Genomic DNA, 15,038 nt, shown 5'->3' with positions numbered 1-15,038 from the left:
TTCCAGAAACACCCTGTAAAATTTTATGCTGCTTCAAAAAAGGGCCTGAAAATATGACGATCAAAGTTTATTTCCAGCTGTCGGTTTAACTAGACAGACAGAAGGCAACTCTTGCAAAAAAGGTTTCACTTTAATACTATGCAGTTTTCTAATTATGCAGATAACCACAACAATGAATTTGTTAATTAATGAAATGGTAATGGTTATACTCAAAGAATAATCTTTGACCATGCTTAGCATGTGTAACTTGCTTGAAATATTTAATATTACCCAATTAATATACTGCATGTATGTTTGTGCTGTGATTTTTTTTTTCTTGGAGTATTTTTTCTTAACTTCCAAAAATAAATCTCAGACAGACACTGACCTGAATGGTTACTGCTGACGGATAACCCGTGAGACACAGACCTTGAACATTTCTCTGTCATAAGCACAGGACTGCCACTAGATGGTGACAGAGACACACAGATAGGAAACAGGGCGTCATGGAACATGATTGCAGTTACATATACAAGTACATATAGTTTTTCATTTATAGCTCTGAAACTGATACAACACACATTATTTGCTGTCGGGGATAACCATCAATAATGCTGTAGCATATATACTTAAAAATTACATGTGGAAAAATGTTTTCTCAAGTTTCAATGTCTTAGAAGTACCACTGATGTATTTAAACAACAAAAAAAAGGTAACATAAGTGATCAAAGACAAGCTTCACCTTAAAAAAACCTAGAGGGGCATGGCAATAATTTTAATCCGACTCATTTCAGACATGTCAAGAATATAGTGGAATTGTAGATAAATGGTGTTACTACCTTGAAGCAGCCCGTGTGTGTCCTTTCACCAGTTCTCTACAGTAGAACTTCGAAGTAGTGCGTTCTGGGACCTGGAAATTTGGTTAATTGGTTAATTACCATAGGTTTCTATCATGCAGTATATGACGATTTCGCCTTACGAACCCAACTCCGGAACGGATTAATTTTGTATGGCGGGGGTCCACTGTATATACACATATATACACAATATATACTATAGAACCCTAACCCTTTTTACTCTATTTTCTATGGAAAAAGCTCTTTATTTCATTCAACTTTATAATCAGTTATTATATTATATATCAGCCTCCTTCCTATACTACTAATAATCTGTATCGGCCGTGAAAAATTCCAAATCGGTCAGTCTCTAGTCATGAGTCATGACCTCAACCGGATTAAGATGCTATAGCATCATCTCAAAAAAGCTAGTTACACAAGACATTTCATGAATCCTGAGGAAGAATTTGAAGCAGACATTTTATTCTTGTTTCAAAGATCAGACAACATTTTATGACCAATTTAGACTGAAATTAAAGAAAGAAAGATTTTTGTTTTCTTCCAGTCTGACACATACTCAAGGCTGTCAGGTTGCGTGACACTGTCGGTGCTTGTTCAAAGCTACACTGCAATCAGAGGAAAGATTGAGTTATTAACTGCTCTGTTGACTCCATATGACCTCCTGTTGCCTTTCTTGTCATTATTTGTTGTCCTATTAAATCCATGTGCTGTTGTGTTAGTAAATACACCTAATGGCTTGCTTTGTTATGACCAGGCAGAGAACAGCGGGTATATTAGACACAGAACAGCGAAGAGAGAACAGGAGTGGTGTGCATTTAACACAGAGGTGTTTTTGTTTGGAAAACAAACAAGCAAACAAACAAAAAAGCCGTGAAGTAAAACATAAAATGTCTCCACCCGCCCAAAGCACACATATTTTCTGTAAATTCAAACTCATACCAATCCTATGACTGTGGACATATAGGATGCTTAGAACACACAAAAACACTATTCAATGTGTAGGGATTTACACTAAAGGGACAAAGCCTTTCTCTTCTGGATGGCAGTTTGTCACATGAACACATTTATTTATAAGAATACACAACAAACTATGCCCTAGGCTTTTATTATAGTCTACAATAGGTTTGGTGTGCTTTCTGCCTGGGTGGTCAAAAAAGACAAATACTACCTTAGGTGGCGTCTCAGAATCCCAGAAGACATCATTGGAGGGTGACATGGGCGTGAAAGGTGCCAATGCTGAGATAGCCATATCTGACATTGAGCTGCTGTGAGGGGCAACTCGACTTGAGCGCAAATTGGCATTCTGGGGGGGGAAAAAAAAAAAAATACACAAACTGATGTTAAACTATGCAGTCTTAGCGCTGTACAGTGGAACCTCTAAGTCAGTCTTTCTGAAAAAGTGGGGCGGACCCCCTCGGATGACCCCAGGGAAAAGGCTTTGTTTTTGCCACGTGAAGTGTAATTGCAATAAAATAACGATTGTCATCATTTTTCTTTTTTATTTCAGGCACATTGATGCACTTGTTTTTTTCCCCGTATGAGACTAACCCTTAACCTGGATATATATTGCTTTTTTCTTTTGTTAATGTCAAAAAAGATACCATTTTATGTATACTTTTACAACCTTTAGAGATAACAATCCTATGTAGAGTCAGAGAAGCAAGTGGGGGGGCTTTGCAAAGAATAATTGAGAAGCGCTGCTCTAAGATGACTGCCATGGCACAAAGTTTTCAGAATTTGAACACAACAAGCAAGCGTCAAAGGATTAACTGCAAATGTTTTTTGTTCTTACAGTTTGACTTAGTAACTTATCCCAAAAGAAGAACAAGACATCCATCCATCCATTTACTTTAGCCGCTTATCCTCACTCAAGTGGCTGGCTTGCTGGACATGACAAAGAATAATGAACTGCGATATATTTCTCAAATGCACCGTCAAAGCAGCTATAATGAAGCTGTGTGTTAATACTTCGAGCATTAGTCAAGCATTACCATGTGCATCATCACCTGTCAAACAAGTGTGTAACATAATTCATTTTGCTTTACACCTTTGTGTAGCACCAATGAGCACCAATCACGCTATTTTCCATTCTTAGGATTGTAGATAATTAACAGGGAAAATTCCTCTGCCAACTGCAATAGACAGCTAGGATAGGCACCAGCGACCCTAATGAGGATAAGCAGCTAGAGAAAATGGATGGATGATCGGAGAGGTCACTGAATCCAATATCCTTGAAGTTGTCAACACAGACATTGCTTTTCTTTACTTGCACTGTTGACATGGGGGCACATCAAAATAAAAGCAATGCCTACTTGACATTTTGATTTCATAAAGGTTGCAGAGGCTATGAGCGGGCTGGATGTGGCCAGTGAGCCCTATCTTATCAGCTTATACCATTAGCCTTTAAAATCATCTACGAGGAAATAAATGTGCACCAACATAAATAAATAAATCAACCTGTGGATCATTTGAGAGCCAGAAAATGCACCTCTGTTTATGTATCAACATTTTCTCTCTGGAAATGTTATATAGATTGTCCTTGGAAGTTCCATTACACTCCAATAAATTTTCATGATGACTGTGAAATACCTGGCTAATGTGAGCTCTCTGCATAGCTGGGGTACAAGGACTTGAACTGCTACCAGAAGCTAGCCTTGGGTGCATCTCGTTGGGCAGGCCGGCAGCTAAGAGCATCCTGGCAATATTTGAGCCCTGGTAATCCATCTAAAACATGGAACAGATCGTGCGTGTAAGCGTGTTGTATAAATGGGTCGAATCACGTTGACTCTGTATTGTTAAAATCTGTGGGAGGAGAAAACTCCGGCAATTCCAAATAAGCGGCGATCCACGTGCACCTGAAATTCGACGTACTAGTTAACGATAACAAACACGCTGTGTGAAACACAAATTGAGCAGCAGAAAAAGTTAGTTCCAAGGCTCTGGCATATTTTACCAAACGTTACACTTATTTTCTTCACATGGAGGAGTACGGTTGGGGGTATGGAGCGTAGGTGGAAACAAGAGCATCAAAAGAGAAGTTCAGTGATTTGTGAACGGACAAGGCCACACCAAGGACAGACAGCCTGTAACGCAACGTGGGCAATGGCAGTGATAAAAAGGTGTTTGATAGCCAAGGAAGGCATGGCTTTACCGCTGAGCGCTGGCAGTTTGCGGGGCAGCTGGACGAGGAAGCAGCGGCGGTAGCGGCAGGGGTGCCCGTGTTCCCGCTGTGAGCCATTAGTTTTTGGACAGATGCCTCGAGGTTTTCTCTTTGCCTCTCGCGCTCTCCCTCCCTGTGTTTGTTGTCGTGTTGCAGGGACAGGAGCTGCGTTTGGTCTTTAGGAAGGGTGCGGTGTGATCTCCTCCCTGACGAAGGCTGCTGATTCTGGCTGAGAGGTTGGGGCTTGCTTGGTGACTGGAGATGAGGCTGCGAGTGCTTGGCCTTAAGCTGAAGCAGCTGGTTTGGAGTCACAGCTCCCTATGCAACAAACACGGAAAGCACATATAGAAACAGACAATGCCAGGAAGCGAAATGAAGCAGAATATGTGTGCGCAGTAAAATTGGTAAAAAGCCCCCAAATTTTGAAAGCAGCCTGTAATTGGATTTCATGGTAAACGACTATTGTGAAAGACCTCCAATTAGCATATTTCTAGATAGATAACAGTATTTATCTGGATACTATGCTCGATAGGTTGCTGGAATGCAAATCAACAATGCCAAACATACACCAGCACTTTTCATATTTAGTCCAGTATTTAGGCATGTTCAGCCCAATCACCACAAGGGCTCTACTAGAGCACGTTTGCACGTTAAAAAAAATAAACAACTAAGTTTCATTGTATTTCAATTTGTATTGTATTGTCAGTAAAGATTAAACTATTCAATAACGACACTGAACAAAGAGTAAAGAATCATCACAGAACGGACAGTGGTTTGGAGTGACCTTTAAATCATATTTTACATAAAATAGTCAAAATGTAACTGCTAGAAGTGTCAACATGATGGATGCTTTGAACACAAAGTCTTTTCGAAAACACCTTTTACTGAGCGTGTCACAAACACCCAGGGCCATTTTACATTACCTTGTGTCAAGCTATGCAGAAGTGAGTCAAAACAAATCAGACTGTGTATGTCACATAGAGGGTACACCATATTTTACCTGATGCATAGGCATCAGTTATATACATTTATTTACACAGATTCACCAGTGGGTTTTTTCATCGTAGTGGAGACACCCTGTTGACATAAAGCTTTCCCTAGTCCCTAACCCTAACCACCACAACAGATTGACTAACCCTAACCCTTATCCAAAACTCAGCCTAAATCCAATTCAAACTTGTACTCTAAAAGCAAGTGTTGACCCTCAAAAAAAAGGTCAAAACTTATGGGGTCCACTAAAATGGTCCCTACAAGTGCAAGAGGTCCCCACAAAAACAATTTGGTCCAAGGGCACATGATGGTATATACACTGCAGAAGTAATAGTTGTGCATGAATTAGAACCCTGAAAAGAGAGACAAGTGTCACCAACGACATCGTACTTTAACAATAAGGAAAACTGTTTATATTTCAATTGTATTTCAAAGTGTTCCCAAAATGTTTCATTTGAGTGTAGACTATCATCTTGAGGAACAACAACTACAAGTATACAGTACAGTTGAGCTCGAGCCTCCATTCCTGAAAGACAATAGTGATAGCACACAGAGACATGCTGCTGACAACCTATTGAAATTAATCGCAACATTTTAGAAGGAACGCTGTGCGACAGAACAAGAGAAATAGCAGAAAAGAAGATGGACGCATGCTGTGAATGCCAGAAGGAGGCCAGCGGTGAGAAAACAAGGAAAGGAAGAGAAGACATGCAGCGAACAGTCGAGACAGAGAGAGTAGGCTTTAAAAGAAAAACGTAGGGCCTGCTGAGATAAACATTGGCTTAAAAGCTTGTCAGAATCTAACATCCCAGCTCCTGCATTGTGTATGTCATGGCCTTCTCACTCAATCCTAACAGGAATCTCTCAAATCCTGAATTAAAAACAAATTTGTTTCCCTTCACTTCACATCAAAATGATAAATATGGGCTGTACAACCAGGGGTCTACAAAATCAATTCCATGGCTGAACTACACTTTTCCTTTTAGTGTTTTCTATTCACAACTACTCACGGTGGCAGCCCCCTTTTTTTTCTTCTCATTTTGGTGTAGACTCATTGGCATGTAGCAACTGTCTCTCATACCCGCTCCATATCTTTCTTCAAAGCATAAAATTAGCCGTATAACATCCGAATGGAAGGCAAGCCACATTTTTCATGCTCACAGCTCCGACTACAAAAATCACTGTCGAAAATGAATTACCTGCTTTGAGTCCAGAGGCATTATAGACACATCAGCGTTCCACTGTCTGTCTGCATTGTCCTGTTTGAGACATGAAACGCACACACGTTTAATGCATACGCAGTAGACTGATACATATTTAGCCACCATAAATTACTAGTAATTTAAGTGCAATCATAAAGACCCTCCCTCAACATACACATAGGCACAGCCGTGCACTACCATGCCCACAACATACAAAATAATTACGATAATATAAAAAAGATGACTTGTGAGAGGTGCGTCTAAAATATTCAAAGATTTCTAGATGGTGGGCAGCTTTTAGCTAACACACTTCACTAAATATTTTAAAATGTCCTTTTTTTAAAAATCTAAGGAAAACTCCTTTGACGCCCCAAAAATTTGTTCGTGAATCTTTGAATCAAATACTGGCCACTCAACATGCTTACAGCATTGACTGACAATAATTTTTCTCAAAATAATTTTGGATGCACAACAGATTTGTGCAAATTTGAAAGGGCTTTAAACAACATGCTCCAGAACATTGCGACAGGCATGTTGCAACAATAGTCGATAAATGACTAAATAGTTTTGCTAGCAAGTCACAGGAAGAAAAGTTGTGCGTCTGAACGATGGAATGTGACCAAGGACTTGGTAGTGGAACTTCAAAAGCCAGTTCAAGCAATCACTTTTTAACTACTTTGTCAGTTGCAAATTTTCACACAAAAACAGAAACAAAAATAGTCCAAATGTACTATTGACCTGTTTCCTCTCATTTCTCTGATATCTGTCATTCTTTAGGATTCGCTTCTCACGATTCTCCGATTCCTCTCCAAGCATTAACTCTTGTAGTTCTGCCCACTGAACGGCAACATCCGACAGCTGTCGCCTCTGTTGCTGAAACATTCCAAAGAAATCACATTGTTTTTCTTTTTGCTGTTGAAAGTTACAAGTGACAAATCAAACAGAGCACTTACATCTTCTAACATTTGACGTTTCTCGTGTTGCTGTTGGATCCTCCTATGTCGATCAGCCAGTAACTGCTGTTTGTATTGTTCCTGCTCTGCTATTTGCTGCAATAACATGGCACAGATCTAGATTTAAAAGACATTTTTATTTATTTATGTGTTTTTGGGGGGTGATCTTGTCTTACGTCTCCTAATGGTAATACATTGGCGACCACCGATATATATTTCGGTATGGGAAATCAGAGAAACACTCATTCCCACTTATCCTCACACTCTTACATTGAGGTACTAGTATAATTTTAATAAAATGTTGGTAGCCCCAAGAAAATGTGAGTGTTGTGTCAAATGAAAAATGCAAATTATAATAATCACTTACTAAGAAACCACTTTACACAACATGATATATTATTGCTATACTGGATATTGATTTATTTCATTTTATATGTCACGGTTTGATATAAAATCAACGTATGTACCTGTTGTCTCTGTTGATCACCACCAACTCGGTGGCCCTTTTTTCGGCTCTCTTCTCGATCCTCTGTCTGTAAACGTAGAAACTCCCGTCTTAATGTCCATTCGCCAGGAACATTCACTATCGAGCTAGAAGAAATGATGTAGAGTGAGATGGACAGAAATTTTATCATATCAGATCAATATGAAGAAAAACCTATGAATTCATCACATCATATTTAACTCATTCAATCCCAAAGATGTATGTTTTTTTTAATATATATTTTTTTTACCTTATATACAGTATAACTCCTCTACAACAAAATAATGTTTGCAGACAGAAATTTTTCACTACAGGGGACTTTTCACTATAGCAGATCTATGTCTCGAATGTAAACATAAAAAACATGTTATGCAATCTACAATCTGACTGATGTTAAAAACAAAATCATCCAACATGATACTAGTGGGTCTTACCTGGGTTCTCCTTCCTCCTCTGCAACTTCATCTTCTTCCTCTTCACTTCCACTGTATTCGTACTCTGGGCCCTCTGAAAAGCACCGTGGGAAAATTAAGATAACATATGTTAACATTAAGTTCATTATTTACGGCACACAACCCAAAAAGTAAGGCTCGGAATTGGAATATCAGTATATACATTTTTGTATCCTACAGAGTGTAATACTGCAGCATCAGACTTCACGATCCACTTGTAGTTATTGTGCATGTGGCCCAATTCTCTTCAGCTGCCAGCTTGTGTTTGAATACTGCAGTTTGTTTATTCAAGTCGACTTGCAGAATTGAACAAATAATCTTTGGTATAGGCTAGTATTTGGAAGAGAAGTAAAAACATTAAATCTTTGCAGGTTTACTGTATTTAAACTATTGCCAAAATGCCTCATTATTGATAGTGAAACTAGTATGAACTGAATGTAATTCATTTGTTTAATTCATCACTTTAAACATCAAAGATCTGAAAATGAGCTAAATCATGAAATTGATGTTTTTGCAAAAGTGGTAAATGCTGGAGGGGAGGTTTATAAGACATGTTTATGAGAGTTACTAAATAAATAACTCATTCAGTGCCAGACATTTTCTGATCCTCCCTTATTCTAACACCCAAAAATAAATAAATAAATACAAAGGATTGAATGCCTAAACCCATGAGAGATAAGTAAAATGACATCTTTGAGATTGAATGAGTTAGTTGTGGCATTGAAACAAGTCATCCACAAACTATGATGCTGTGTTCTTCAAACGGATTTAAATCCGAATACATCATCATTGTCTAAATATTTTCCACAATATTTATTTATATTAAAACTCAAGATGATTGTTGAGTTTATTACTTCAACTACAACTGATTCGACTGCCTCGAATGACAGGTGAAAATTGTTGTTTTATTTTTTGGCCATATGGCCCCAAAAATGCCATGTACTACTGTATAAAAAATATTTGTATTCATCAGTAGAGGCTTGTTTGCATTTCCCATGAAAACAATTCAACCCTCCCTTGGTGGCTCCAGAAAACATATTGTTGACTGGGCAGGAAAGAAAGATGGGCCATGGCAACGTAAAACAACATTTGGGCCAACATATGGTATGGAAGTATCTTGGTAAGACATGAACATTTAACTGGGACGCCATATGTTAACATGGACATGTGGAAGGGTTGCTGAATACAGGTGTTTATATAAAGAGAAGCCAGAAGATCCATTCCCATGCGCTATGGATGGAGAATTTTTTTTGCCGTGATCTCTGCTGGCCACGACGTCATTTGGGCTCATGCCATTGACATGTGAGCCAAAAGTAGCTTTCTACGACAACTACATGGTTTAACGCCAAGTTCTGGTGACATAAAAGAAAATTTTAAGGGGACCAAAAATTAGGAACCTTTTGTTTCTATAAAACCACACATTTGAACAGCATAATTTTATTGATTTAATCTTTTTTTTTTAAATAAACTAAAGCTGTTTTTCCCACCCCACACATTAATATGACTAGTATTTCATTCATGCAAAAAGACATTTTACCAGTCATTAGTGAGTTTTATAAGCTAACAGATTAAAACCAGATGGTTTCCCTGTTCCAACCCCCCAGCATTTCTCGCTCAAATTCCTTGTTTATACTCTCATTTTCTGTCTCTGCTGACTGAAAGAGTTTCCGGATCACAATGGATTCATCATTCAGTGACTAAGACAAGTATATTACACAATTTGAAGTTCAATTCTTTAGACAAAAAATATATATATATATATGTATGCTGATACCTGAACCTGAAAACCTGTTAAAATCTCAGAATCTCCTGCATTGCTTTCATATACCCCCATTTGCGAATCACTGCTGTAAGTAAATAAAACATGTGATTTTGGTTGTGCAACTGTGTTAGTGAGCAAAAAACACAGTAAATAATTTTAAAAAACCAACTAAGTGAACAGGGTCTGTGGACAAACAACACCCAATTACCTTTCTCTTTTTTCTTTCTGGTTCTATCGAGGTGATCTTTGAGCATAATGCGAACTTGTCTCTCATTAGTCAAATCACGGATGAAGGCATGTCTCAGCAGTGCGTCCGTTGTGGGCCGATGCAGATGGTTCTTAACTAGGCAGTTATCGATGAACGACAGAAAGCGCTTGGACCTATGAAAAGATGAAAAACACCAATGAAAAGATGGATGACAATATGTGAAAGAATGTGACTTCAAAACATATTTGACCCGAAGAGAGGCTTTCAGCTCCTGTTCACATTGTGTATGAGGGTATTGAAGAAACGTTTTGGTCTGTTGGCAATTTAAGGTCGCATCAAGTGAGATATTGCAAGATACTATTGCTATGAATGGCACTGAAAAAGCAAACATGAGAATAAAAACACACAAAGCAAAATCTGAAATACAAACACATCACATGCATGCTCTAAACAAGGGGTGGGGAACTTGCACCACACCTAATTGAAATGATCAGGAACATTATCAAGCTTCCACAAAGCTTGCTGATGAGCTGAACGTTTGAATCAGGTGTGTTGCAAGGAGACACAAAAAGTCTAGATAGGTTTACACTTTACACCTAGATTGCAGCAAACTGTATTTTGTCAGAGATCTTCCAACTCACCTGTGATTAACAAGAACATCCACCAAGAAAATCCCTTAAGAAACATTCAACTGATGAGCCCTCTTTTGTTCAGGTAAGATTCCAATGTAGGAAATAAAGCTGGCAACGTTTGATGGATGCCGTGCCTAAAATTTGGCCGAGCACTACCCTAGAACACATTTAATGCCTGAAGCTGCAGAGAAGCTGGGCAGTGAGAGAACTGCACCTTTAGAGCTATTGACGTCTGTCCTATGAACTTTAATTTCTTATGACATTAATAGTAAATGAAAGACAGTATGGTTCAACTACCAGTTCAGTCTGAGGCATATATTAATTATGCAAAGGACTGAAGGAGATGACGTAAGAGAGGGAAGAAGCAAAAACGGAAGAAGCAGACTTTTTTTTTTACTGTGTGGGAATTGTAATTGTTGTGGCAATCGGTATAGAAAATAAGACTGATGTTGCCTTTTTTGGAGTCTGAAACTTTCAACAGAAATTGGAAATTGTATAAGCATTTGTGTATGTATATGCATATGCAAACTCACCATTTTTTGGATTTAAGTCTGGGTGGAGGGTTGCGTGGAATCAGAAACAGCGCTCGCATGGGATGCATGTCACAGAGAGCTAGAAACATATCAGGAGAAAGCAAAAAAAAAAATATGTTCGTCAAGATAAATGCTGAATGTGAACATACAGTTGATAAAAAGCAAGGTGTAATTTGATATGACTTACGAGGGGCTCCTTCTGCCATTTCTAAAGCAGTGATGCCTAAAGACCAGAGGTCACTCTGACAAGAAGGAAAGGAAAAATAGTTTAAGTCGGGTGTCCATACACACACTTCAAAATGAGCACACCACATCACGTTATTGTATGTGAACAGACTTGCAAACAGTGGTTGTACATCAATAGATGAGTCACCATAAAGGGGACTAACATTAGATAACGAAAAAGAAATCGGGACAGCCATAATAACAATACATATTTCTATTTTATGTATATAATTGCTATTTATTTATATAATTTCTGTAACATACATCATCATTTGGGTTGTGGGTGAGCTGGAGCTTATCTCAGCTGACTTTGGGTAAAAAGATGGGTCTACCTTGGACAGGTTGCGAGTCAATCGAATGGAACATACAAGAGACAGACAGTTCATCTAAACAGCAACGAATAATTTGAGTCTTCAATCAACCCAGCATGTTTTTGGAATGTGGGAGGAAGCCAGAAAAAAACCCACACATGCCTGGAATGAATTTTGAACCAAAGAATTGGGTGGCGAACGCGCTAAGCAGTATCTCACCATGTTGCATTAATATAGGGTACATATACAAATAGAGGACATTTAAAATGGTTGAAGTCTGAAACAAGCTTTTTTTTAATACCCTGTAATCATATGTGGCTTCAGGATTTTCATCACAGGCAATGACCTCCGGAGCCATCCAATAGGGAGTACCGATGAAGGTGTTTCTTCGACCGATGGTCTTGTCCAATTGTGCGGAAACCCCAAAATCCACTAAAACACATGGCCGTAATATAACACCATTAAATACTATGTGATGCAGTGTATTGTTGTGCCTTCAGCAATCAGCATGTGGTCAAGATGCCACTGTGCATGTGTTCATGTGTCATACCAAGTTTTACTTCGGCATTCTCTGTAAGCAAAACATTCTGTCCCTTAATGTCCCTGTGAATCACATGATGGGAATGGAGATGGGAAAGACCCTGGAGGACAAACATGCACAAAAAAACACACATGCACACAGTCAGATGACAAATGAGGTCATAAACATTCACTGAATAGGGTAACAGTATTTCAAGCTTGTTGAGATGCTTTTCCCCTTCAGGAAAAAAATACCAGAGACTATTAGCTTAAGTGGTAGAGCCTAGTAGAACAGGATCCTAATGAGTAGCACCATTTTCAAAAGTGTGCTTGTGTGTGTGTCTGCGCCTGCATGTGTGTGATTGTGCACTCTCACTTCTTCAAAGGGGGTTAAATAAACAGAGGAAGTGAGTCCTAATTCTGACAATGACTTCACCGTGCAACGTCGAGTCTCTAGTGTGGTTTTGTGTTATGATGTTGAAACAATAAGAAGACAGCGTTGCTGACGACAGCAGAAAAGAAACGCTGGCAACATTCCAGGCCTCGTTGACCGCCATGCTTATGAATCCACTTGTTTAATAGAGAAAGTGGTTCTCAGGGCCTTGTGATCCCTTATGATTCTAATCACAACATTGAAAAGACTACAAATAAACACCTTACAGATTCCAACACCAAGGTCTACAGTGTGGCGGCCCTGTGGGGCTGACATGAGTTACATTGTGGTGGCCCCATTAGAAACAGTACTAGCCGAAATATTTATGATCTAAAACGACAAGTTTCAGTGATTTATCAAAAGATATTTTACATTTGTGCACCATTTAGGACTTTGAGAGGAATTCGGTGTTTTTTTGCATATAAAAAAGCCAGTACATATTGATTTCATCATCATATATATGAAATCCTTGTAAAGAATGTGATGGCCCGAGAGAAGTAAATCCCAAAATATGGTCATTATGACGTAAGCAAAAAGTGTGTGACCAAATCCTGTATGAGTGCGAACCAGTTCATAGCATCAGTGATACCAGTGCAAAAGTTAGCACAGAGCCATGATGTGACATTTACAAAATGACTGATTACGAGTTGGGATCTTTGGGACAGATTAGATAAAATTGTACTATGATGCATCAGATATAATCTTGATGTCAAAAATCATCATACAGAATGTTTTATAATATGAACGGCCATTTCTCGAAGACAAGATGGAAGTACAAATGCTCAGAATGTAAATTGTTGATGTAGTTCATCCATCATTCATTCATTCGTCTACCCATTAATTCATTTTTGCTCTTGGTTAGTGACAATGTACAGTACATTAAAAACAGATGCACAACAAAGCTGTAGAAATGTTGATTCCGTTAACATTTAAAGTCATGAGTTTGTAGCTCTTGTGTGCTTGTGTTACCTTACCCTGAGAACCTCTCGGCAAACGTAAGCAATCCAATCCTCTTTTAGACAGTTCCCCTTTGTTTTTTTTACTAAATCCGTCACTGAGCCAGCTCCACAATACTCCATCACCAACTAGAAAGACAGATGCCATCAGAAGTTGCGGAAACTTCATGCATGTATAAACTATGTATTCAAGGCTTGAAATAATTTCTTTGAGAAAAATTTTTGCTAATCGGCGACGTCATTCGAAAAATAAGGTAATGTGGATAATAATAATGTGGATAATTTTTTCGGCGGACGTTGATGCATTATGAAAAGGAAAAGACGGCTTGACTGTCTCCTTCAACTCGAGGACATGGATGTCGACAGGTGGGGGAGAAGCAGCGAAGGGCAACATTCCACACTCTGCTCTCAAAACAGTCGTCAGTTGGGTGATTAAAGCTGAGGATAATATCCCAAGTAAGATTATCAGCAAATCATCTCCGAAGACCTCCATTTCAAACAAATTGGACGGGTCCCAAGATGACTACCCGTGGAAGAGTAACGAGGATGTTGGGAGAAGCTGTTTTGACGCGTCAGATAATGATGATGACTTTTAGGCCTTTTAGGCCTGTCTCAAAAAATAAAGCATTGAAACTTGAAATCATTTTATTGTTGTAACGGTTTTAGCATTTGCGTCTAAGCGCACCCGTACATTGCCTTGTAGTTTTGTCTCATTCTGTAATTTTGTATTTTAATAACCTACACCAAGTGTTTTAATTGGACAGCCATGATCTATGCAACCACTAAAGTCAGGGTTAGACTTATAATCGTGTTTTTGTAAAATTCACCCAAGTTAAAGTAAAAAAAAAAGGGGGGGGGGGGGGGGTCAACTTATAAGCGAGGTCGACTTGTACTCGGAGAAATACAGTAATGTGAACTGCACAGCACTTTGATCATTTGTGGAACGAAGTTTCATTGTGTTTGATTGTGGTGCAAAATGTACATTTTTACTCTCAAACTGTGATATGAAAGCGATTATTTCAAGCCTTGATATTTAATCCGTAAAAGCGAGTTTCTTAATACAAATATATAAACTGTACAGTAACGGAACAAACCCAGAGCTGGTGATCCTGTCCAGCAGGACTTTTCTTGACAAAAGCTCCATAATAAGTTGCGATGTTTCTATGGTGGGAATAACTTTTTAACATGTTGATCTCAAGCTTTATTTCCTCTTCTTCTTCCTATAGAAAAAAGGACAAATTAAGATATGTGCATTGTCTTTACAAATGTTTGAGAAAAAACGTACGACCTACTTTTGTGGTTGAAGTTAAAAAAAATAGGAGGAAGGACAGGCTATTTTACCATTTTTATCTGACCAACCTCTCTCTAATTTCCTTTTAAAA

At 38.6% G+C, this 15,038-nt stretch overlaps 1 protein-coding gene across 1 annotated transcript in view; it reads right to left on the bottom strand.

The window, feature by feature from the left end:
- The window catches only part of LOC148413608 (mitogen-activated protein kinase kinase kinase kinase 4-like), a 37,209-nt gene that overhangs the window by 9,351 nt on the left and 12,820 nt on the right, over positions 1-15,038 (bottom strand). Inside the window, exons 4-20 of the mRNA XM_088431713.1 lie at positions 14,751-14,876; positions 13,675-13,785; positions 12,299-12,389; positions 12,050-12,180; positions 11,400-11,454; positions 11,213-11,291; positions 10,048-10,220; positions 8,060-8,132; positions 7,609-7,732; positions 7,142-7,237; positions 6,927-7,061; positions 6,186-6,245; positions 3,988-4,314; positions 3,426-3,560; positions 2,005-2,139; positions 819-889; positions 368-444 (exon numbers count right to left, since the gene is read on the bottom strand). Of these exons, the coding sequence (XP_088287839.1) occupies positions 368-444; positions 819-889; positions 2,005-2,139; positions 3,426-3,560; positions 3,988-4,314; positions 6,186-6,245; positions 6,927-7,061; positions 7,142-7,237; positions 7,609-7,732; positions 8,060-8,132; positions 10,048-10,220; positions 11,213-11,291; positions 11,400-11,454; positions 12,050-12,180; positions 12,299-12,389; positions 13,675-13,785; positions 14,751-14,876 (1,999 nt within the window). The remainder of the gene's footprint in view (positions 1-367; positions 445-818; positions 890-2,004; positions 2,140-3,425; positions 3,561-3,987; positions 4,315-6,185; positions 6,246-6,926; positions 7,062-7,141; positions 7,238-7,608; positions 7,733-8,059; positions 8,133-10,047; positions 10,221-11,212; positions 11,292-11,399; positions 11,455-12,049; positions 12,181-12,298; positions 12,390-13,674; positions 13,786-14,750; positions 14,877-15,038) is intronic.

Source organism: Hippichthys cyanospilos, chromosome 13 (assembly GCF_059441005.1).
Source record: "Hippichthys cyanospilos isolate Australia breed blue-spotted pipefish chromosome 13, RoL_Hcya_1.0, whole genome shotgun sequence".
NCBI lineage: Eukaryota > Metazoa > Chordata > Actinopteri > Syngnathiformes > Syngnathidae > Hippichthys > Hippichthys cyanospilos.
This window is presented reverse-complemented; position numbering and strand designations above follow the sequence as displayed.